This window comes from Typopeltis vanoorti, chromosome 19 (genome assembly GCF_054136105.1).
Source record: "Typopeltis vanoorti isolate ZY-2024b chromosome 19, IOZ_Tvanoo_1.0, whole genome shotgun sequence".
In the NCBI taxonomy this organism is placed as follows: Eukaryota; Metazoa; Arthropoda; class Arachnida; order Uropygi; family Thelyphonidae; genus Typopeltis; species Typopeltis vanoorti.
Window position 1 is genome coordinate 103,196,410 of NC_143567.1, and position 23,536 is coordinate 103,219,945.

The 23,536-nt window shown below is 33.7% G+C and overlaps 1 protein-coding gene across 1 annotated transcript in view; it reads right to left on the bottom strand.

Moving 5' to 3' along the window:
• LOC150096409 (protein still life, isoform SIF type 1-like) overlaps window positions 1-23,536 on the bottom strand; it is a 479,324-nt gene that overhangs the window by 223,629 nt on the left and 232,159 nt on the right. Inside the window, exons 10-15 of the mRNA XM_090409055.1 lie at window positions 23,251-23,394; window positions 21,707-21,889; window positions 16,161-16,345; window positions 9,728-9,821; window positions 9,191-9,352; window positions 6,169-6,349 (exon numbers count right to left, since the gene is read on the bottom strand). Coding sequence (XP_090265181.1) covers window positions 6,169-6,349; window positions 9,191-9,352; window positions 9,728-9,821; window positions 16,161-16,345; window positions 21,707-21,889; window positions 23,251-23,394 — 949 coding nt within the window. The remainder of the gene's footprint in view (window positions 1-6,168; window positions 6,350-9,190; window positions 9,353-9,727; window positions 9,822-16,160; window positions 16,346-21,706; window positions 21,890-23,250; window positions 23,395-23,536) is intronic.

Below are 23,536 nucleotides of genomic sequence, written 5' to 3' on the forward strand. Positions count from 1 at the left end.
CTTTTATATTGTTCCTGGGAGGGTTTTAATGATTTTTGTAATTAGTTATATCGATCGAACTTTAACGAATCAAACACCCTCACGTACGCTTAAAATTCCGTTCTTCATTAAAATTCCCAAAATATGTTTATTTTTTTTTTATTTCACTCTTAAGTGAAACAATCGACCTCAAGTGCAGCAAAGCAATTAACTATTCCCTGTTCGTAAAGGTTAAATGGTGGTGGTGGCTGATTTTTTTCCCTTTTGATATTTTGAACATTGTGATGTACACGTACTTCAAAACAATCGCACAGGATATTCACAAAACTTCTTATAAACAAGAAAACCATTATGAAACAGTATTTAGAAATATGAATTTGGGTATTTCGTGGTGTTTGTGTTGTTGTCGCCACTCTAAATGGACAGAAATATTCTAAAGGAAGGTCGATAATAATGGAAATACAGTGTGCTTACAACAATTTCCTAAATATTTGGTTTTCAGTTGATTACGTCCTATGGCTATTTAATAAATGAAATATTTAATTTACTAAATAAATCTTATGTTTTTCTCGATTATTTTCTGTTGATATTTAATTTAATTAACTGAATACTAAGATGAAGCCAGCGGCGATAAAATCTATGCAACAATCACCCCCTTTTTTTTTTCACTGTTTAAGACTCCTACACTGTTTCTGTAGACTTCAATAAATGATCAATTGGATGCAGAAAGTAAAAAGAAAGGATTAAATATTAGCAGACAAAACAAAAAGAATGCATAATAAATACATCACCAAAGTGCCAGTACATATGGAACACGGGAAATTGATATACTAACTTCCTATATTTACCTAGGACAAAGGATCACGGTAAAGGGAGGCTGTGAAGAAGAAATTATACGTAAGATTCAAATTGGTTGATGGTTTTTGCAGAACTTCGTGAAGTACTGAAAGGAATAATCCCAATCTGCCTTAAAAGAAAAATATTCGACAGTTGCATACTTCCCGTCATAACATTTGGAAGTGAAACGTAGACTTTCACTGACAAATTGACCAACAAGTTGAAGATCCAGAGGTAAAACGCAATTCTTATGTTAGAGCTGAAAATAGGGTGTGAGGCATTATAACTGCCATTAAAACATCCAAAAGGCAATGGGTAGGTCATACTGCAAGAACTAATACTCAGAAATGAACAAAGTTGATATCTCTTTGGTGTTCCTGATTCAGATAGAGATTAAAGAGATGGCTGGAACGCATTGACATACAAAAGCGAAAGTTAGGACTCAATGGAGGACTTCTAGGTAGGCCTCGATTTAGTAATGGACAGAAAACGGCTGATGATAATGATGACACTCTTTTTACTGTTTTAAGAATCCCGTATTCTTTTTATTCTTTTATTACTCAGCAGATCTGTTTGCGTTACTTACTTTCAATTCTTTTTTTTTTTCTTCATGATCAAATTCCTGCTTAATTGAAGCCATCTTTCTGCAAAGAGGTATATAGATTTCGATTAACTTTAAAGGTTTTTCTGCACATGACGAATTATAACTTTCTTCAATCTTATTTCAATCTTGCGACTGGATTTTTTCTACTTATTGCTCATCATTAATCTCTTTCCCATATACTATCTTTTCTTTCGACTTTCGATAAGTCCCTCACTCTTTTTTTTTTGCAAAATTTGCATTCTTTTCAACTAATGCGAAATCAGAATAATGTTCGTGATCTTCAGTATTTTGTTCTTGTTTTCTATTCAGATCCATTTTCATCAAAGAAATGTCACACAAAAAGTTTGTAGTAATCAACAATAATTAATTTCTTTACGAAAGTTTACGCAGAAGACTTCATTGTTGTCCAAAAGGACTTAATCATGGTGGATCAAAATACCCGACCATTGGCGAGCATGTGGATCTGCATTGGACTGCTTTGTTTGGAACTAGCTATGGGGTTAGAAATGCTGGGCTGGAAATAAACCCGACTTTCCCGAACGAAGAATCCTCCCACCTCCAATTGAGACTGGGTAATTCATCTTCAGAGTAAAGTCCCTATAATGGTTCATCGTTCGAACGGGATCCGAACCCACGTCTCTTCAACTAAAAGACACGGTCGATACTATACACTCGTCCTAACATATGGGATGACGACGACCACTTTTAAATCCGGATATATACAGTTAAAGAAACTTATAACCATTGATATATAGATCTTCGTTGCATTTATTTAAAGGTCTCACGCGACTGCAACAGTATCATAAAACAATCCATAAAAAGATTTTACCTATTCGCGTCTTTTTCTCTCTTTTTTTAAGACGCCTTTCTGATAAGAAACAGATAGATGTCAAGAAGATAAAACGCCACATCCTGCGATCTACCGGAGCGATGCCATTTACGATGTCAATGAAATGAAATGCGTAATGAAAAGAAGCTAACATAAATAATCTACCGCAGATCTAATAATATGATTGGGAAAGATTGTAATTGGAATTTGCATGAAACCCTGTCAAAAAAACAAGCAGGAGAATTATGTTTTAAATAAATATTTCCATTTGTAGAGTTTATTGGTCCAATTTGAAATGAATTTTCCCCTACTGAAAGACAAATATATGCGGCTCTGCATTACAGTCGCTTTCAACTTCGTTTTTCCGTGTCATAATTAATCTTTCTTACTTCCAAAGTAATGGCATTTAGGCGCACACTGCCGATTACATTCGCTTCGTTTAGAAGACAGATGATGGGGAGAAAGATAATAGAGTAATTGATGTGTAGATGATGCAGATAATGATGAGCTTTCATGTTAGGTTGAGACAAAGAGAATTCCACTCCGACTACTGCAAAAAAAAAGCTACTTAAAAGGGTTTTTATTTTATTTTTTGCATTTCTTTGCTTTCTGATTTCGTCTGCTGCTATGAAGGATTAGGTTATTAGCCCTCCAGCGGATGCAATACCAAGTAAACAAGTTGCAGAAAAACATACGAGTTATCTTACATAATATATTTTATTTTGCAGTTGTGTTGGTTAATTTAATTCTGAAAATTGTTTTAATTTTTTCATAATAAATTTAACATTTCAAAATTAAAATATTAATTATACAAAATAAATATCAATACAGTGAATTATTAATCATTTTAAATTATTCAGAAAAGAGTGAAAAATTTACTAAAATGTCTTTCGTTTCCAGTATAATTTTCCCATCCCAAATACAGCTAAACTCCTTTACTCTGTAGTTAATTATTGCGCTGTGTTTGCTTCTGTACTGTACCCTATTTTTTTCGCATTTCAAACCCCTCACTACACGAATGGACATTGCAATCAAGATCTATAACTTGTCATAAATACGTATCCTTGCGAAGTTTTTTAATGTGAAAAATAATCTAATCAATTTCAGTGTAAGTAAGGCACTGGTCTGCCTTTTATCCCACAGAAAGATTTTTTGTAATGCTTTCTCGCCACTGATAATATCAAGTTCCTCAACAAGATGAGGTTTTTCTTTTCGATTAGCGTTTACTTTTACCCTTTCCTTGCACAAATACCTCGGCCCCAAATAAAAAAGATCTATCCAACCTCTTTCTGTTTTCGTTATTTTTTTTTTTTTATCCTGAGCAACTACTTACACCTTACATTGGATTATTTCCACTCTGGGATGGACAACAAAAATCTTTATAAATTCCTGCCATTATCCAGTAGAGGGAATCTAGCTAATTGAAATCCATCTATCATAGAAGGCTCCCTTCATTCTTCGTTGCAAGAATAAACTTGCTTTTGTCATATACGTTTTCTGCAAGTCCTTTTCTCTCTCATCCAAATCCGCTGAACGTCCAGCAAATGGCCAACGCCCTATACACAGTCCGACTGCAAACCCACGTTAAAATGGTTCGAACTTTACCTAAGAAGGAGGTAAAGAGATGAAAATGGTGAATTCATCTCCTTCACCTCTGTCATTTGAAATACAAGAAAACCTCGCTTAACGCGATTAATTAATCCATCAATCAATGCACACTAAGCGAAATCGCGTTAAACGAATGCAATAAAAATAGGGATAATTATAATTCATTCACAGTTAGCATAAATTTGAAAACAAAATACTGTATAAGTTATATTAGACGGTAAAGTCATCAAAGTTAATAAAAATCAGTTGCTGAAATTTTTATTTAATGTCTAAACATTTGATTGAGCTACTTTTTTACAAAAAAAATTAAGTAAATATTTGAATCGTGCTCGACGTTTTCATCTTGTCATGTCATGTCATGCAATTTGCGATAGCTGGCGATGCTTTATCAAGATTTCGGTGGACTTTGAAAGCTTCGTTACGTATCAGGATCAGCATTAAACAAAATGTCCTTAGCTTACTCAATGTGATTGAAAACTAGTTCAAGTTCTTTTGCAGCTAGCTTCTTAGTTCTCTTCTTGTTCGCACTCCTTCTTCTTCTTCTTCATATGCACGCTGTTCTTCTGGTTGAAGGAGATCATTCTCGCTTAACTGTTCTGAATAGGAATCGAACAAGTTTCTCACATCTTCATTATCCAGTTCATTAAATCCAAGTTCTTTTTTAGTTGTGCTGATTTCTTCAATAATGTTAAATCTTGGATTTTGAGCACGATAGACTAACATAAACTTGAGTTTAAAGTCGCCTTCTGCATTGCCTCCTAATAGAAGCGTAAGATGATCTTTAGATGCTTTGTATCCTGGTTGAGATGCTTCAGTTTTAGCAAGGAAAGTTTTTGTTGGCATACGCTTACAAAAGAAACCAATTTCGTCGACGTTGATTATCTGCCGATCGTTATAATCACCCTCCTGAATTATCCTTTGCAATTCTTCAGGAAACTTGGCTGCAGAATCTTTATCAGCAGTAGAAGATTACCCAGTTATTCTTACGTTATGCAGTTTAGTTTGATTTTTAAAACGATTAAACCATCCTAAACTTGCAGTAAAGCTTTCACATTCTTCTTGAAATTTGGTCTCTTTCAATGAGGTAAAGATATTGAGAGCTTTTGCATATTCCCTGTACTAAAAGTTATTCTTTTTTGGTTATAATCCTCAATCCAGAGTGATAGAAGACGTTCCATCTCGATCATTAAATGGCTTCTATTTCGGGCGATCTGCTTTTTTAGAGAAGCAGCAGCAACTTTTCCTTATTACAAAGAATACAAAGAATCTTTGCTCTTATTTAATATCGTCCGAACCGTAGACTTGCTGTATCCCAGGTCTTGCACAATCATTGTATTACTAGCGCTACTTTCATGTCTTTTAATGACTTCCAGCTTTTCCACTCGCTGGATTGGCGACAAAAAAATTCGCGTAACGTAAAATTTCGCATAACGTAAAAAATCACGTTAACTGATGAATCACTCGCGTAAAGCGGGAAATAGTATCATTTCACTCATTTGTTCTAACTGATTATCGCGCATATCGAATTCGCATTAAGCGAGGGTTTCCTGTATTCTTATAGTTTTCCCGACGCAAAAACTTAGTTTTTCAGTAAGTTTCTCCTCCATTCAGACTCGGACCCCATGAATCATGACCTCATATACTTTTATAAGTTCTGTGGTCAACTTCTAAAGGTAGCTTTGAGATGGATCTCAGAAGAAAAAAAAAGGAAAGGAAAGAGAAAGACTTAAACTAACATAATTTTGCAAAGAATGGCAGAAAAGAAAGAAAGATAAAGAAAAAGGGTAAATGCAGAAGATGGATCCCGCATTTATGCGTAATTGGGCATGAAGAGGATGGATACTTTTGCAGGATGTATTTTTTCTATTCTTGGTAATCTCAAATAAAATAATAAAAAATAAACGTATTAATACTTTTATTAATACTTTTGTTTTTCTTAATAAACTTAATACTATTATAAGATGGTACTGTTAATAAAAAATGAAAATAACGCAAAAAATCTCATACGTCCGTGTGAGATCGGCTAACTCGCTTTCAAATGAAAAAGACCATACAAAGATTCCTCTAGTTAAAACAAGAATCGAACCGAGACCTTTTCCAATCGAAGATTGGAAAATGTCCCATTGTTATTCCAGTTGTGGAGGCATTCAGGGATAAAATTAATGTTTCACTCAGAAGCATTTGCTTTTAATACTGTTGTCAAAGTAGAATCTATTTACTAACTGAATATAATACTAAATAAATGTATTAAAATGAAGAGTAAAGCAAATACTAAACTATTTCTTAATATAAATGGTTTATATGTTAGTACCTTGCTGATGAGCCAGACTGCCTTCCTCCACTCTACTGACATATACGCAAAGTTCATCCTGGTGGTCAGCGTTCTCTGTAAGCTCTGCCTCTACGCTAAATCCGAAGAGGCTTTCCAGTGTAGCTCTAGATAGCTCCACCTGGTAGAGAACTTTGGCACATATATCAACTACGTCAAAAGTCTGTAAGAAAGAAAGAAACAAATAACAATTAAAGGCATGTTCGAAATGTTATCGAAAGGAATATTGAGGAGAATATGACTATAATACTTTATTTATTCTCAAGAGATAAAACTATAACGTAGTGTAAAAAAAGAAGAATTTGGGGAAAATGTAAAAATATAGTATTAGTGCAGTTAGCTCCAGTACATTCTTCTTTTTCGTCTTCCTATCCAGGTTCTAGGCGAAGTGGCCTGTTCCGTACTCGGCCCATCTTCTTGGTCGACCCCTGTTCCTTGTTCCTCTAGGATTATGTGTTAAGATCTTTTTTTTTGTAATCTTTTTCTCTGCATTCTTACTATATGGTCTAGCCACTTTTTCCTCTATCACTGAGTCTGTTATGGAATTAATTTTAAGATTTTTAATTATTTCACAATTTCTTTGTTTATCTCATAGGGTGAGTTTTTCTGAGGAATTTCTTTTCTGCTGTCTGAATTCTGTGTATATCCCTTTCTCCAAAGCTCCATATCTCACTTTCATATAATAGTTGTAGATCTGGCTATTGTTTCGTAGACTCTAAGTCTTGTGTATTTCTGTACGTAATTTAGGTTTAAAGGTTCTGTTAATTACTCCAGTGATTTTTATAACATTACATTACATTTTATAAATACTTGGCATTTATTCTTATAAGATAAATTCTCACTGAGGTGGGGAATAAATGCTAGATATTGGAGAGATATCCAGTCTTCCCTAGGGATCTAGGAACGACAAATGCCAGGAAGACGAAGAGAGCTTTTGTAAGAAACTCTCTCTCTATCTCTCGCACGCACGCACGCACGCACGCACGCGCGCGCGCGCGCGCACACACACACACACACACACACACACACACACACACACAAAGATGGAAAGCAAAGCGTAGTGGTACATAATTTGTAGGCCAGCCTGGTTTGCCGAATAGTTAGCGTATTCGCTTTCCAAGCAACAGGCGGGTTTGATAAAAAATATCGAAAATCTATAAAAATAGAAAACATCCCCAGCCCACCCACTGTAACGTACTAGAGAATTACACAAACCTTTCATGGTTGGGAGCCAGATAAAAAAGGCATCAATTTGCTATAGATTTCGGAAATCTCTCTTTCTCTCATTTCAACTCATAAAACAAATAAGATTATGACATTCATATTTTGAATCCTCACAGAACTACTGTCAACACATTTGTTTCAGCATTTATTCAACGTTCTGTCCCGGACAAGGAAGTATTGTGTTAGGACTTCCGTAATTAATTTGCGTAATTTACTGGTGAACACAAATTTTTATTTGTGTTCACCAGTTGTTCGTTTCTTTTAAGAAACAAAAAATAGAAATTTTATGTAGAAATTTAATAAAAAAATCGAATATTTTTTAAATATAAATGCAATAAAGCTTAATATGGAACCATGGCTTTTAATGTGGAATATAAAAGAATCATAAAACTGTTGAAATGATTTTGTACTTGCTGAAATAATTGCGGAAAAACGTAAGATCTTCTGATGTTTGTTGCATCTTATTATGTACTAAAGATTATTCCAATAAACGTCAATATTTGTTGCATCTTGTACTACGTTAGGTTTACAAGAAAGCCAGCACTGTCGAATTATGTAACAAATTGTTCCACTGACATCTCGATCCCAACCACCATTTACAGGACTGTTAGCCACTGAACGAGGAAAATTCGAAACGGGAAAACATATTTCACGTTTTTTTCCACTCTGAAGTACCCGAACGCAATTTCACTACACGGTCATCAGGCGATAAAGTTATTCCGATGTTAGTACAGATGAGCGGGGAGTAACGAAATTTACTGTACTTTCCGGAGAGCTTCCAGCAAACAGAATTCTTATCGCTGTTTGAAAGCGAGCTAGGTCAGTCGAGTAAACAGAGAAATAACGGACACTCAAAGAGATCACTCCGTGTAATATATTCCTGATGTTTCTCGTAAACATTCCTGATGGGATCCTCTTGCTTCCAATGCTGGTATTTAAACTCCGTTCGGATATCTTAAGCGAGCCCTTTTTTTTTTGCTTTGTTATGTTTTGTTTATTGAGCTTGTCCAACCCTGCAAGAGCAGATGGACCGAGTTTGGTCTACTCTAGTAAATATGCAATGAGAATGGCTCCGGCATCGTTTATAAATGTGCATTCTAAGAGTGCAATTTTACTTCGCGTAGGAAGCTGATGGATATATAAAAACATAACCTCTCCTTTGGGTACCGCTGCCCTCTGGAAACTGAATACAGCAAATAGATCTGAAAATTTGAATCGGTATAACTGACTCGTGCACTTTAGTCTGCTCCAATACGCTAATGCTTTACAATAATAAACATTTCTTTTCTTGCTTCTCTATACAAACAGCACTTTTAGATTGGATTTCTCTTATGCAGGCTAGACTAGGAGCTGTATGATGCAATATCACGAATCAAAAGTTTACAGAAGTGAACCAGGAGATTGATTTTCTCTGTGATTCCGTACGTTTCAAAAATCTTAATAAAATCACCCGGCAATGGAATAAAATCGGAAAGAAATTTATTGCGAATATAGACGTTATATTCTTAATTGCCTAGTTAGAACAGTTACCGAATAAAGTCTGTAGGGCAATTTATTTTCCTTTATTGAACCATACATACTTATATTCACTGTATATGAACATATATTTGACAACGCAGCGAATGTAAACCTTATTTATAGTATCTAGACCACAAATTAAGAAACTGGCGATCTTATAGTTAGTCACAAATTATTATTGTTATTTTACCGTATTAAATTCTATATTTGTTCAGTATCATTCTATTTTTCTTCTCGCAAAGCAATTTCAGTTGTTTCTTACCAAATGGTCCAAAACTTCGCTTCGATGAGGCACAAAGAAATCATCATCATTCTCCTTCTTCATCCGAACGAAGTGATCACTAGGAGCCAGTTGTTTCTTGCCGCAAGCACTCCATAACAGTTCATCTACAGTCATTGACTCTTTGATACCGACCAATACACTCTGGAAATAGAAATAGAGACCAAAACTATTGGGGAAAAAAATTTAGTTAGCTAGAGCAATTTTTATTGTATAGCATTTTTCAGATTTTTTTTACCGGTAATAAATAAAATCTTGGAAAATGGTCAGTTTTCTTGTTAATGAATTCAGATAAAGTGTATTTGTTTGAGGCAAAGGCAGCAACAAGAAGGCTCTTGCTGTGAAAAAGAAATTTCTGATAATCGGTATACGACAACAACTTCTTTTTTTATTATACTGTTTCAAGCTGTAATTTATCTGATAACGCGGTTCATTTCTTTATTGATTCATTTCTATTTATTTTGAAATAAACAATTCTTTTTGAAGCAATGAATGTAAGAACTCTTCTCCATTTCTTACCTGATCATCTGGTAATTGAACTTTCACCATCTTTCCCCCAATAGTAGGAAGCTCCGTACTGTGGCTTGAGGTAACGGATAAGCTCAGAGGGCGTCTAAATAACAAATAAAATAGCAATTAAAAGAAAAATTCTTAAAAGAACATAAAAAAAAATTTCTAGAAAAAATGTAAGTTTAAACAAGGCAAAAATGTACGTTATTAGTTTTTCTTTCTTTTTCCCTAATTCAAATCGGCTGTAGGTTTCTCATTTTGCCCGGTAGATGCTGCAGTTCAGTACTGATAATGCATATGGCTGGAGTAGACGGAAACGGCAGTCGCAGCGGCTATTACCTTCATTAATATAAATGGACGAAAATGAGTTCCCAATATTACGAATGATATTAAATTTTGTCATTTGGTTTTCCCTGCAGAGCTCGCCAGTGGTGCAGTGAAGCGAGCATTACAGGCTCCATTTCAATTTTTAGTCCAAGACTGAAATGATAATTGATGTGGTTTCCATATTAGCAAACCGCATTTCTGATGACACATAGTGGCTCTGTTAAGGGGAAAAGTTTGGAATTGACCTAATAACAAAGGTTAACCTATTGGTATATCAACAGCTATTACTACCGGAAACGCTGATGTTTAACATGTGAACAGCCCAGGTGCCATTTTTTTTTTCTTAAAAAAGAAAACTTAATCATTATACTTAATGGGATGATAATGTATTTAAACGCTAAATTTCTCATTGATTTAAGATGTAATTGGATGCGTAGAATCGCATCTAGTTAGTTACAGAAACAGTCGCCTGGTTTGCTATTCAATTCTATAATTAAGGAGAAATCAATTCAGCGTGTATGCTAGCCATTAAATATGTTTTTTAAAAGTTCTATTTGGTTAATTTACTAAGAATAAACGAACTGCATATTTCCAAGAAAATACATGAAAAAAATGAAAAATTAATTACATTTGTAAGGCTATTTCACGTTCTACAAACTCATGGGAATTGTAAAACATTGCGATTAGATTTTAATACTAAAACAACACAAACGTCATTAAAATATGTTAATTTTTTATTTTAATGCAGATTATCTGATTAAAATGCATCAAAATGTTCACTTACATAATTATTGTCATGATTTTACCAATATTAAGGATATTCGGTTCTAACGTTTGTGAAATCTTAGAAATAATCATGAAGAATGAGTTTACGAAATTTTACAGATGATCTCGCAAAAAAATAATATTTCAAAGAAAAAAAATAATAAAAATAGCTTTTTACTTAAATGGATTAATGATTAATATAAAATTTTAATTTATGTTTAGAGTAATTAAAAAGTAATATCTGGTTGTATATTTTTAGAAGATAAAGATGACCAATGAAACAAAACTCGTACCTTCGAACAAATTAAAATACATAAACTAGGCTATCCAATACAGTCCATAATTTCTCTCTCTCTCTCTCTCTCTCTCTCTCTCACCACGCACACACACACACACACGCAGACACACACACGCACACACACGCACGCACGCACGCACGCACGCACACAGCACAACAGCATTCCCCAATCAATATTTATGATTAAAAATACCAATGAACTTTTCAAGAATATGACACAAACTATCATCATATCACCCGACAATATTCTCTCTTTTTTTTATGCGTCTTCCTTATATACCAATGATGACGTGCCAAAATTCTGGACATTGTTCACACCCTACTTATACATAACCACAGTCTATCAGACCATACCAAATTTTCTCTTTCTGACATCCTTTCACGGATTAAGATTATAATATCATAATTTTTTTAAAAATACAAAGAACACATTTGCAAATAATTTTTTGGTCTTCTCACAACGAGGGATCAAATTGCTAAGAAATGGAAGAATGGAAATACAATTCTTATCACCACCCCTATGCTCAGCATTTCTTAGTACGATAGATACGTCGATGATATCCTATGTATCAGTAACAGGAATGATATACAAAGACTGTTTCTTTAAACGCCTTTAGCCATAGACTAAATTTTTCTATCCAATGCGAAGAAGATAAATCTATAAACTTTTAATTCTGACCAGATATGACCATTAGTAGTAGTATACAAACCTACCAAAAACTACTTACTTATTTCTTCTCCTATGAACTTTATTAAAAATCGGTCATTTTAACACAGCTCATTAACTCTTAGAAATACACCTCTTCAACCATTGCTCTAAACTTCTAAGAAACTGCATACCTAAAACACATCTATTCTCGCCAATACCCTCAACAAATTAATAGATTATGATATCAGCGTGGCCAGAAATGGTACGTCTTCTTCCCAAAGCGACTTATCCAAATCCTATGCTGTTCTATATCCAGAAATAGTACGTCTTCTTCCCAAAGCGACTTATCCAAATCCTATGCTGTTCTATATCCACAATGTGTACAAAGCCATCAAACGCATCTTCACTAAAAGCAACAGACTACGAAATTTACTAAAAAAAGCACACCATCTCACACTGATGTTTTACTATGGCATAATGTGTTTAGGAGTTTAACTGCTAATCAGAATTCATTACCTGGTAGACTGGATTGGGGATTCGTTTTTTAAAGTCTCGTTTATTAGAACTTATCGAGATTGTAATATCGCCATACTAGAATCCTTTACGCTCCATCACTAAAATTAAACGCAAACAAAAACATACCAATAATATCAACAAAAGTCTCATTACTAAAATATCATTGCATGCAATACTTGAATTCAAAAAAAGTTCCTATCGTTGATTTCCAAGATAACGAAACCAAATTAGTTGCTCCGAATCTCTAGCGATAAGAACCAATCAGGATGTAATACACGCAAAACGATCCTATGTAATCTCACCTCTTGACAATTTAAACAAAATAAATTACTTGCCATTAATCTTGAACCACTCAATCTCCCTGTTATTCTGGAACCAACTGAACTCCCCTTAATAAACTCAGCAGTGTTGTTTATCATCTGATGACGATCGGCCAGCACAACGCCATGTTGCTGTCCTGTATGTACTTGACTAGTTTTTGGTCCTATTTGGTATTTAAATATTTCAGTTTTCAAAATGTTCTAGTTTTCTTATTTTATTCTCAATTTTTCAAAATATATAATCAGTTTGATTCATCACTTCCGGTTTCATTTATGTTTCGTTTTCGACTGTTGAAGATACATATTTAAGCTTAAATAATTTGAGCTTTATTTTCAACGCCTTTCTCCTACCGTAATTTTTCGGCTCAATTCAGTTTAGCTACGAATATGTGGTTATTTCTACCTTCTAAAATACATAACTAAGTACAGGGCAAGGTAATGGAAACACTTGTTATACATACATATCTCTTTGTTAGTATGTGGTGTTTCGCTATCTTTCGTCTTCAATACAACTGGCATTCTTCTTGAAATGGACTCAAATAACTTTTGAATAGTTTCGGGTGAAATTTTGTATCGTTCTTCTTGAACATCATGAAGTTTTTTTAAAGACGTTGGAGGTGAGAATCTACTTCTTATTCTAGTCTCCAAAACTGACCAGAGTGGTTCAATAATGTTCAAATCTGGTGAATACGCTGGCCAGGGAATATGTGGTTCACTTTCATTCTCCTAAAACCACGATTATGCAGTCCAAGCTGTGCGAATTGAGGCATTGTTGTCTTGGAATACTGCATTGTTGTTCGGAAATAACGTTTGGATCATAGGATGTACTTGTTTACCCAAAATTCCACATAACCACTTGCAGTAATTCTACCATTAAGAGTAATGGACCAACAGAATACCATGATATTGCTGTCCAGACCATCATCCATCATAGAACCGCCCCACGCATTCCGGATTGTAGGCTTACTTGGATGTTCTCTAAACATAAACTCGTTCTGATGTAGGAAACAGCGTGAAAGTCGACTCATCAGACCACATCACACGTTTCCAGTTTTCTAATATCTAGGTTTGACGTAACACCATCGTTTACGCATCTGAACATTATTTTCAGTAATCAGAGAGGTTTACTATTTGCAGCTCTATCTTTAATATTGTATTTATGAAGCTCACGTAGGACAGTTTTTGTGGAAACAGGTTTTGAAAGATGAATATCAAGTTCTGCTGTTACCTGTGCTGCAGTAGCTCTATGAATTTTCGAAACAATCCCTCTAAACGTCCCACGATCTCTTTCTGTCATTTTTGATTTTCGTCCATTGTTTCGTTTCGATTATATTGTCTTGCCATGAGATATGTATGCCGACATAACCTTAGAAACCGATGTGGCAGTTTTTTCATTGATGCTCCATCTAAACGCCTACCAACGATTTGTCCTTTTTAAAAGTCGGACAAGTCTTCAATTTTTCGATTTTTTAACACAAACTGTCACTCAGTGCACTTGCATGTGAACTACACAGTGCAAACAAAGCAAAACCAGGACATTCAGTACTACCACCACAAGTTTTTTCAAACGTAGCCAACATGAATAACTTAGTGTTTCCATTATTTTGTCCATCTCCTGTATGTCTTTTAAATTGCTCTATTAATATAAATTAAAATTTTATATTGATCATTTAACTTAGCATTTTTTTAAATTATTATTTTACAGTCAGGAGGGATATGAAACCTACTTGCAGAACATTTGTACAGTAAACGTGTTTCTAAAAAGAAATTTGCACTATATTTGCGTTGAGTGTTCTCTTTATCAGGCCTATAATCTGTAAAAATTTTAAAGTTTTTAATTTTGTCTTTTTCTCCTTCATTTGATATTTCACATCCAAGATAACGGAAAGTATTTATCTGTTCTATTATTTTATTATTAATAACTATTTTGCTTCTAACCGGAGTTTGTCCACAAAATGCCATTGTTTTAGTTTTATCTATGAAATTTTCATTCCAACTGTTCTACTATATAATGTTTAAATTATATATTGCTCTTTGTTAATTGTCTTCCTTATCTGATATTATTACCTGGTCATCTACAAATAATAGCGTATTTATTTTGTTATTCCGGGAAATTTCTTGATTGTTTAAAGTGTTCCACTGTATTAATATTTCATTAATGTAGATATTGAAAAGTGTTGGAGACAGAGGACATCCCTGTCTTGCTACTTGGTTTATATATTGTTTTTCAGGCATCTTTTCATTTATTTTTATTTTTATTTCATTATCTTTATATATTCAATATTGCATGTAGTAAAATATATCTTTTTCCTTTGTCAAATGCTTTTTCGTAATCTATAAACAAAAGATGAGTTTCAAAATTAAATTCTCTTCTTTTTTCTATAAGTAGTTTTAAACAGAAAGCTGCATCCAGTGTAGAGCGTACTTTTCTAAATCCATTTTGGCAGTCTAATAATATTTTTTACTGTATATTTTTAGTTTTTCATTAAGTATTCTGCTATATATTGTTGCATGTATTCAATAAACTAACACCTGTGTAGTTAGCAGGTTTTGTTTTATCCTTTTTTTAAATATAGGTATTACTATGCTTGTATTCCATTTTGTTGGAATTTGTCCGTTTGTATATATTTGATTTAAAAATTTTAGTAATTGTTGATGAAATGTTTTCCAGCAAATTTATACATTCGGAGTTTATCCCATCTTCCCCTGCTGATTTGCCATTTTTTATTGTATTTAGGTTGTCCTTTAATTCTTTCATTGTTATCATATCATTTAAGGTATTTGTAAGTTTCTGGTGTAATTATTTTTGATGCCAGTATTGTCCGTCCAAAGATCTGTAAAGTAATCCAAGAATTCTTTTACATCTATTTCACAATTTATATTTGCAGTTTCTTGTATATCTGCATTCACGTGTTTTAGTATTTTGAACGCAGTGGGTCTTATTTTGTATATGTCGTTTTCTTAAGATATGATACAAATTTTCCCCAGCTTTCTCTGTGTCTCTTTCTGGTTTCTCGTTTAGTTATTGCTCGTCTTTTTTTATATTCATATACGAATAGTCAATGATAATATTGTATAAATAGCATGGCGTGATGCCTGCGTACAAGAGTTCACTGTGTTTAGTAAAAGAGGTGAGAACGTACTATTACATTGCCTCCTTGCCTACTTCTGTATAAAAACATGTAGTCATTTTTGGTTGCAGTTTACAACATTATATCAACATAATATACAAAGGGGGTTGCTATGTAACAACAACAATGCATCACATGATATACATAGAGGCTGAATAGCAAGGTAGCTGTGATCAGATCTTTAATTTTAACAACATAGAGAATAAAAACACGGTTTTAAAACAGAGTGATATAATTTTGAAAATGATTTATCTCCAGTTTTAAATAATTTATTATTTTTATATTGACTTAATGAGCAAACAAGCCTTTCATATTTATCATGATACGATAGCAGAACAACACACTCATTAGAAGCATTGCTTCAGATCTGAGGGACATATACAGAAATATTTTGCTTAGCAACACTATTCAGTTTAAAATGAAGTAAAAATCTTACTTGCTGCTATTCGACCTTGACAAACTTGTCCGCGTCCTTCGCTTTGTGACGCCTCGCCCAGAGAGGAGGTTGCTGAGCAACGAAGGACTACGTGCACAGATAAAGGCATGGAAGGAAGAAACAGTGAAGACACCGAGTTTGTTGAGGGTGTTTTTTGTCGTCTTTGATACGTACGTTAGGAGGCTCTAAAATAAAAAGGAAAAAAAAAGAGAACATTCAAGATATTGCAGAGGCAATATTAGATCTCAGAAATACAATCGGATGTGATGAAAGCACTCAGTGAAATACTACTCTCTTTTCATTCTAGCAATAAAAGAAACTTTATCTTACTATACATAAATATAAATAGCATAAGACGGCATTGATTTCGACATTTGTCTGCAGGTTTAGGAACTTCTGAAAAAGAAGAGCCAATCATATCTGAATAAATAAATCAAACGAAAAATATCCATTCCTTTATGAATGATTTTGTTACAACGCTTTTGTTTTTATTTTTTGTCTTAGATTATATTTTCTTCAATGTTTAGTTTTGATATCTTCACACTTCGGGTTTAATGTTACCCAATTTCTGAGATATCCGATTTGACTGTGTAGGGATCAAAAGGATTTAGAAAATCGTGCATTTTCAAGATCTCTGCTTGCAGCAAAAATATATCGACTGTGAGTTTTCTTGATAAATGCAAATAGGAAGTTTAATGGATGGATGTTGGACATCCACAAATGGAGAATTTTTTTTCATATATATATACACATTCAAGGATTTATTACATGTATTTACGAGTTGTTTTTTTTACTACAGTTAATTCTTCGGAAGTATTTTAGATTTTAGTTAATTATTCACCAGATTGCTTGAAGGTCTGCATCAAATCATCTAGTTATTGTCTTGAATGTTACGTTATTGTCTTTTATCTTGGGCTCCTTCGAATTTAGATTTTAAGATTGGTAATTATGTATATCCTAGAGGAGTACTCTTTTTTCTATTTCTTTTCAACTTTATCTTATTGTCCGTTATCAATATATTCAATCATTTGTTCCAACAGAAAAAGTTCAAAATTTAAAAAAACATATAACATTGAAGATACCTTGAATTAATGTAGAGATATTACATTCTGTTCATAGATTATTTCTTATTTCCTCTGTGTGTTATTGTCTCATATTATTATTATCATTATAATTTTATTCACATAATTGATACACAGTCAAAACAAGATATCATATAAATAAAAATTTGACTGGTGATGCAGAACAATTCAGATTTTACCCAAGAATCTAAGAATAGTCCGTCAGGTAGCGTCGTAAAATATGGACTGTTCCAAGTAATGCCGTTTTTTGTAGGTCATATGGGGTCACTTCATTGAATTTTAATTGCTGTAAATAGTTGGATCGCTTCTTTGAAGTTGCACCAAGTGCACCGATAACTATTAGGATGACTTTGGTGTGTTTAAGCCACAGTCGCCAACTTCCATTGCCAGATCTCGATATTTAGGGAAATTTCCAGTTCTTTGTTCTTAATGTTGTTTTCACTGGGTACTGCGATATCGATAATCCAAACTTGTCGATGTTCGGTAATTGTGATGTCAGGTCTATTGTGTTCCAAATGCCGATCAGTTTGTATTCTAAAGTCCCAGAGAATTTTTGCTGTTTCGTTTTCCAATACTGTCTCTATTTTATGCTGCCAACAGTTATCAGAAGTAGGAAAGCCATATTTATTGCAACATGCCAATGAATTATTTTTGGCCACTTGATCATGTCGGTATTTATAGTCAGTTTGAGCTATCTTGCTGCAGGCACTGACTAGATGTGCTACAGTCTCATCTTTCTGATCGCATAATTTGCATCTGCTGTTATTATTGATGTTCAAATTTTAATTTTTTAATATTAGCAGATTAACTAATAATCAAAATAGTTAATCTGCTATTACTGATTAACTTTTTTTTCCTTTTTTTCTTTTATTTTTGCACAGAAATTATGATGGTATATTGCACAGAATATACCATCATAATTTGAATAATAATAATAATAATAATAATAATAATAATAATAATAATAATAATAATAATAATAATAATAATAATAATAATAATAATAATAATAATAATAATAATAATAAATTATTATTTAAAAATATTATTAACTTGCAAGTATCTGTTATTCGCAATTGTAATGTGTTATACACGTGTATATATAATTATTACTGTATCTATGTATGTAATTTATCTGAGACATAACAAATATTATTTTGAATTATTATTTTTATTATTATTATTATTTTGAATATTTATTCTGTGCAATAATGTCAGTAGTCATATTAATATAATTTTCTTTTGAATAAAGCATCTCAGGAAAATGCATTGAAAGATAACATATGATTTCAAAGTTATAGGAGAGACAGAGAGAGAGAGAGAGAGAGAGAGGTGGGGGGGTTGTTGTTTGCAAACTTGATGTATCGACGGCTCGAATTCTGGAATATTGCATAATAATATTTTTTATTATTACTCGCTATTTTATCAAGTCAATGTATAATCATTTCAGATTAAAGCAAGTACATTAAATTCGCTTTCTTTTGCAATGCGTGTTAGAAGACATAAGTAAAGCGGTGCTATTGAGATCCCTTAGTAGCCGAAAATCAGAGAAACAGATTAGCGCACGCACAGTGACTTGAGTTTCCATTTACATTCAAGTCAGATGTGCCTTGAGATTTGCAGCAAATTTCAAAGCTTTCTGTTCTTTCGGTTTATCAAGATCGACACTTGTTTATTATTATAAAGGACGTTTTTGTTAAGTATTCATCGAAACCGGGCACAATCAAGCACTCATTCTAATTAAAGAGATTTGCAGAAAAGTTAAAGCTAAAATAATGCACATATCGACTGTGAGGTCCGTGAAAAGTCCTTGTGCATATGGACTGCAGCATCCCATTTGAAGAATGAATCTCCCAGTATATACATCTTTATACCTTCGAAATAATTTTTATTTCAAAGGCAATTCATTAAAGTGATTTCTTTGAAAGGCTTGAGTAAGCTACGTGATAATCCTCGATTCTGGATTGGTAGAAGAAAGATCTTATAGGTTCGATTATACTGTCTAGAATTATTTTTATCCGTCAGTTCTATAGTATTCGATCTTTGGCGCAGGCAAGCAAATAATGACTTATTGAAAACGTTTTTCTATCTCAAATATTGATATGTTATGCCTGACTGCAATCCTTCTGAATGTCTCTTACCACCTCAGTGTCACTGCTGTCCGTGCGGGTTAGGCTAGTGGCTTTGCGCTTTGCAACAATATGACTACCGGAGAAGTGTCCCAGTTCGATTCCGGTCGAAGATATGAGGAATTTGAAGATCTTCCATAACCGAGTTAGCCGCTACATGGCGCAGGCAGTATGGTTTTTTTTCGCCAGTTTATCTTGCGTTTTTCATCCCGCAAGCAGGCAAACCGGCCCCGTGAACACACACGGATCTACAGCCATAAATAACACTGGCCAACAAAAAAAAAAAAACGTTTTCTGCTGATTATGATCTGACACTTGTTTTTTACTAATTTTGGTGCGCTGATTTCAAATATTAAACCCATTTTTCTCTATCACGTCAGGTTTTTCCTCTATATCATTTTCGTTTTGCTAATTTTAAGTTTTTGATAGTTTTTAAGAGGCAGTACTATTTAGAGGATCAAAAACATCGATTTTTTAATATTATTTTCTGAAAGTATGTACTTTTAAAAATCTGTTCCTAACTTTTTATCAAGACATTCGAAAAATTCCCGAAGATATAGCCTATTATTCAAGCGGTGCGCAGATCAGAATCGGAGCGCTCACCGCTCTCGCTTGTCAAGACTTAAAAACTATGGAAGATCGGTACCAAGGAAGATGGGATTCTCACATGATGGCCGACTACTGTTGGAGTATTCAAAGGGATTGCCAAAACAGAACACACAGCAGAAATTGCTACAAACAAAAATTTATTCCCTGAAAATCATGTGTAAGTAAAATTGTTATTTTTTTTAAATATTCTTGTAATTTTTAATGAATATTGTTAAGTAATTATCGGCCTCTCTCGCATTCAAAGCGCCAGTACGTGCCGTTGCATTTATTCGTTTACTAACAAGCGAGAGCGGTGAGCGCTCCGATTCTGATCTGCGCACCGCTTTGAATAATAGGCTATATCTTCGGGAAGTTTTCGAATTTCTTGATAAAAAGTTAGAAATAAATTTTTAAAAGCACATACTTTCAGAAAATAATATTAAAAAATCGATTTTTTTGATCCTCTAAATAGTACTGCCTCCTTAAAACTATCAAAAACTTACAAATTAGCAAAAAGAAAATGCCATAGAGGAAAAACCTGACGTCATAGAGAAAAATGGGTTTGATATTTGAAATCAGCGCACCCAAATTAGTAAAATACAAGTCTCATATAAAAGTCAGAAAAATTGTGTTGGACTGTGTAATTAACCCCCCCCCCCCCCATGAGGGTGCCTCAACTCGCCCTAATAGGGACGGGGGAGAAAAAAGGGAGGAAACTCCATACGAATAAATAAATAAATAAACTGTCACTGCTTGTTTCATTTAGCAATGTTTCAAAGTAATTACTCCAGACATCTAGAATAGCTTCCGTTTTCACCTTTATCATCTATGATTAATTCTTTTAACAATACTTTTTCCTCCATTTCTAAGCTTCCTCATTAGCCTATGGAACATTTAATCCCCTATCTGTTATTTTCTTCTAGATTCTTCCTAAATCATTCGACGACTTTCGTATGGTTATATGTATACATTATTTCGCTTGCTTGCATTTTTCTCTGTATTTTCTCAGAACACATGCTGACTTAGTTGCTAGTAACTTTCGATATGCTTTCTTCTTTTCATTGACCGCCTTTTTAACTTCTTGAGTCCACCGTGGAGTTCTGATTTCTATCTTTGCAGAGAACTTCCCCAAGTGCCTCTTTGGTTAAATCGATCAATGTTTTATTTTTCACGATCTTCCACTGAATCTCAAAGGTTTGGTTTTTGTTTTCAAGCTCTTGTATATTTTCTTTAATAATATTTTTATATTTGAGTCCACAGTTCTCCTCTGAAAAATGCTCGATTTTGATTCTTTTTGTAAACTTTCTTACATACTTTTCTTTTGAACATGGTATTCAGTTTCATTCTTCAAAACTAACTGATGATCACTTCTTAATTTAAATCCTCTGTGTACGCCTCTATCCTAAACTATCACGAAGATACGCTATCAACAATAACATAGTTAACCTTAGACAAATTTGGTTTGGTGACTTTTTCCTGTTTTGTTTTTCGTTTTGATTTGATAAATGAAATGTCTTTCGATGAATTATCTTGGATTAATTTTCCGCATGACATAATACCAAAACTAAAGCGAAATATGTAGGACAAAGAGAAGAATTTGGAATAATCAGTCGTTATAATTATTATGTATTATTCTAAAAGTTATTTTCAATTTTTAATACTTAAAAGCATAACTAATTTCCAATGGCATTATAACTTGGAAAAATTAGGAAAGATTTACTAGACTTCTAAATAGATGAATGTTTACCTTGGGGTTAGGCAGTTCACTAGCTTGTAAAGACGACATATAACACCTTAGCCGGAACTGTTCACAATGAAGTCTTTCTAAATTCTCTTCCCATTGGCCGATTTGGGCTGTTAATGTTTGTCGACTGTCGGAATCGGCAATCACAGTGAGCTGTAGGTCAGCCATATGCTTCAGCTTGGAATCCTGTTGACAAAAAGATTTCATAAATCATATTCAAGTATCCAATTTACTAGACAGGATTATCACAAAAAGATTTCATAAATGATTTAAGAGAATACACCACAAAATTTCTGTGTTTCCGATTTAGTAATGGAAAAGAACAAAAAATATACAGCGTTATTATTATAGTAACGCCATTTATTATTAAGAAATTAAACCGGAATTGAGTATTAAAATGATTTGTACAAAAAAGAAATTACGAAGGCTAAGAGTTTCGAAAAAAAAAAAAGATTATTTTTTAATATTTGCAGCTTACATTTCTTTCACATAATTTTCGAATACTTCGATGCCGCATTCTGGCACTCGAAGTAATAGAGAAATTCTTGTGCAGAGAGGTATTTTGGAATGCTCGCCAAGGATCGATTCGGAGCATAAGATGTTCTGATTGGATGTATTGAGCGCGGATACTTTAATGTTTCCCAATTTCGATTGTTCAATGGCGCTTGACAGGTTCCGCAATACAACTTTATCCTTTGTCATGCAACTTTAAGCGTCATGTCCACATTGTATCTGCGTTTTTGACCCAGTTTCGATCACAGATGGCGTCCAATTAATGAGCAAGTAAGGTGCCAATGGCAGGTCTTTTCTCTTCTATTTATTAAATCTAATTCCACTTAGAAAATTTATAATTAAAGTAGATGCTAACCACATCTCATTTTCCTCTGGCAAAGCAAACTTAAGATCCCACTAATAAGTTTAGTTTTCTACATTTATTACAAATAAAAAAGAATTACAAGAAATAAGACGGTACTATTTAAATTCTTGCTAAAATTGAAACAAACATTTAAATTCAAGTCTATACTTTAATTTAACTGTGTAGGATAAGGCATTGTATGCACACCGGCTTTCCAGTACACTCCAATAGCTGCGCATCTACCGTGCTGTCTTTCACTTTCGGCCAATTGAGCCAATAGTTGTCGTAGAGCAGAAACTCAAACAGTTGTGACACCGTCAAGCTATCTTCTTGCTACAAGCACTTCCTGCTTTGAGACTCTGTGACAACAGTGCCGAAGATACATTAGCGTAAGGGTTCGGCTACATCCTTCGTGTTCGCCCACTGCAACATATATCGATCCAAAGAAAAGAAGACTTAAACGAAGGTGATGCAGGAATGTTCGAACAAAGAGGACGAACCGAAGAAAAAGAGTTCTCCCCCCTCCCATCTGCATATAACAATTATAATAACAATTTAATTGAAAATCTTATCAACACATCCAGAATTAAAAAAAATTTTTTTTTTAAAAAAAAGGGGAGAACAAACTGATGTCACCCACTCAGCCACACAATATTTTTTCCTATTTAATCTCTGTTTATTGGGAACTTACAGATTCCATTTCCTTATCCAGCCTAAAGATTTCTTCCTGCAACAGATGCAAAGTACCCGTCTTTCCACGGTGTCTAGCGAAAGCTGCCGCACAAGCGGAGTGGATGCTGTTGATCCAGTTTTCCAGCTCTACTTGACAAGGGGCCTGAAAAAGAAAAGAGAAACACTATCATACATTCGGCCCAACTATATTATAATACACTTTTAAAACCATCACAAAAGGAAGATTACTTGAGGTTGTTCAACAATCGTTACATCTGATATTTAGTACTCTTTTTATTTAGAAG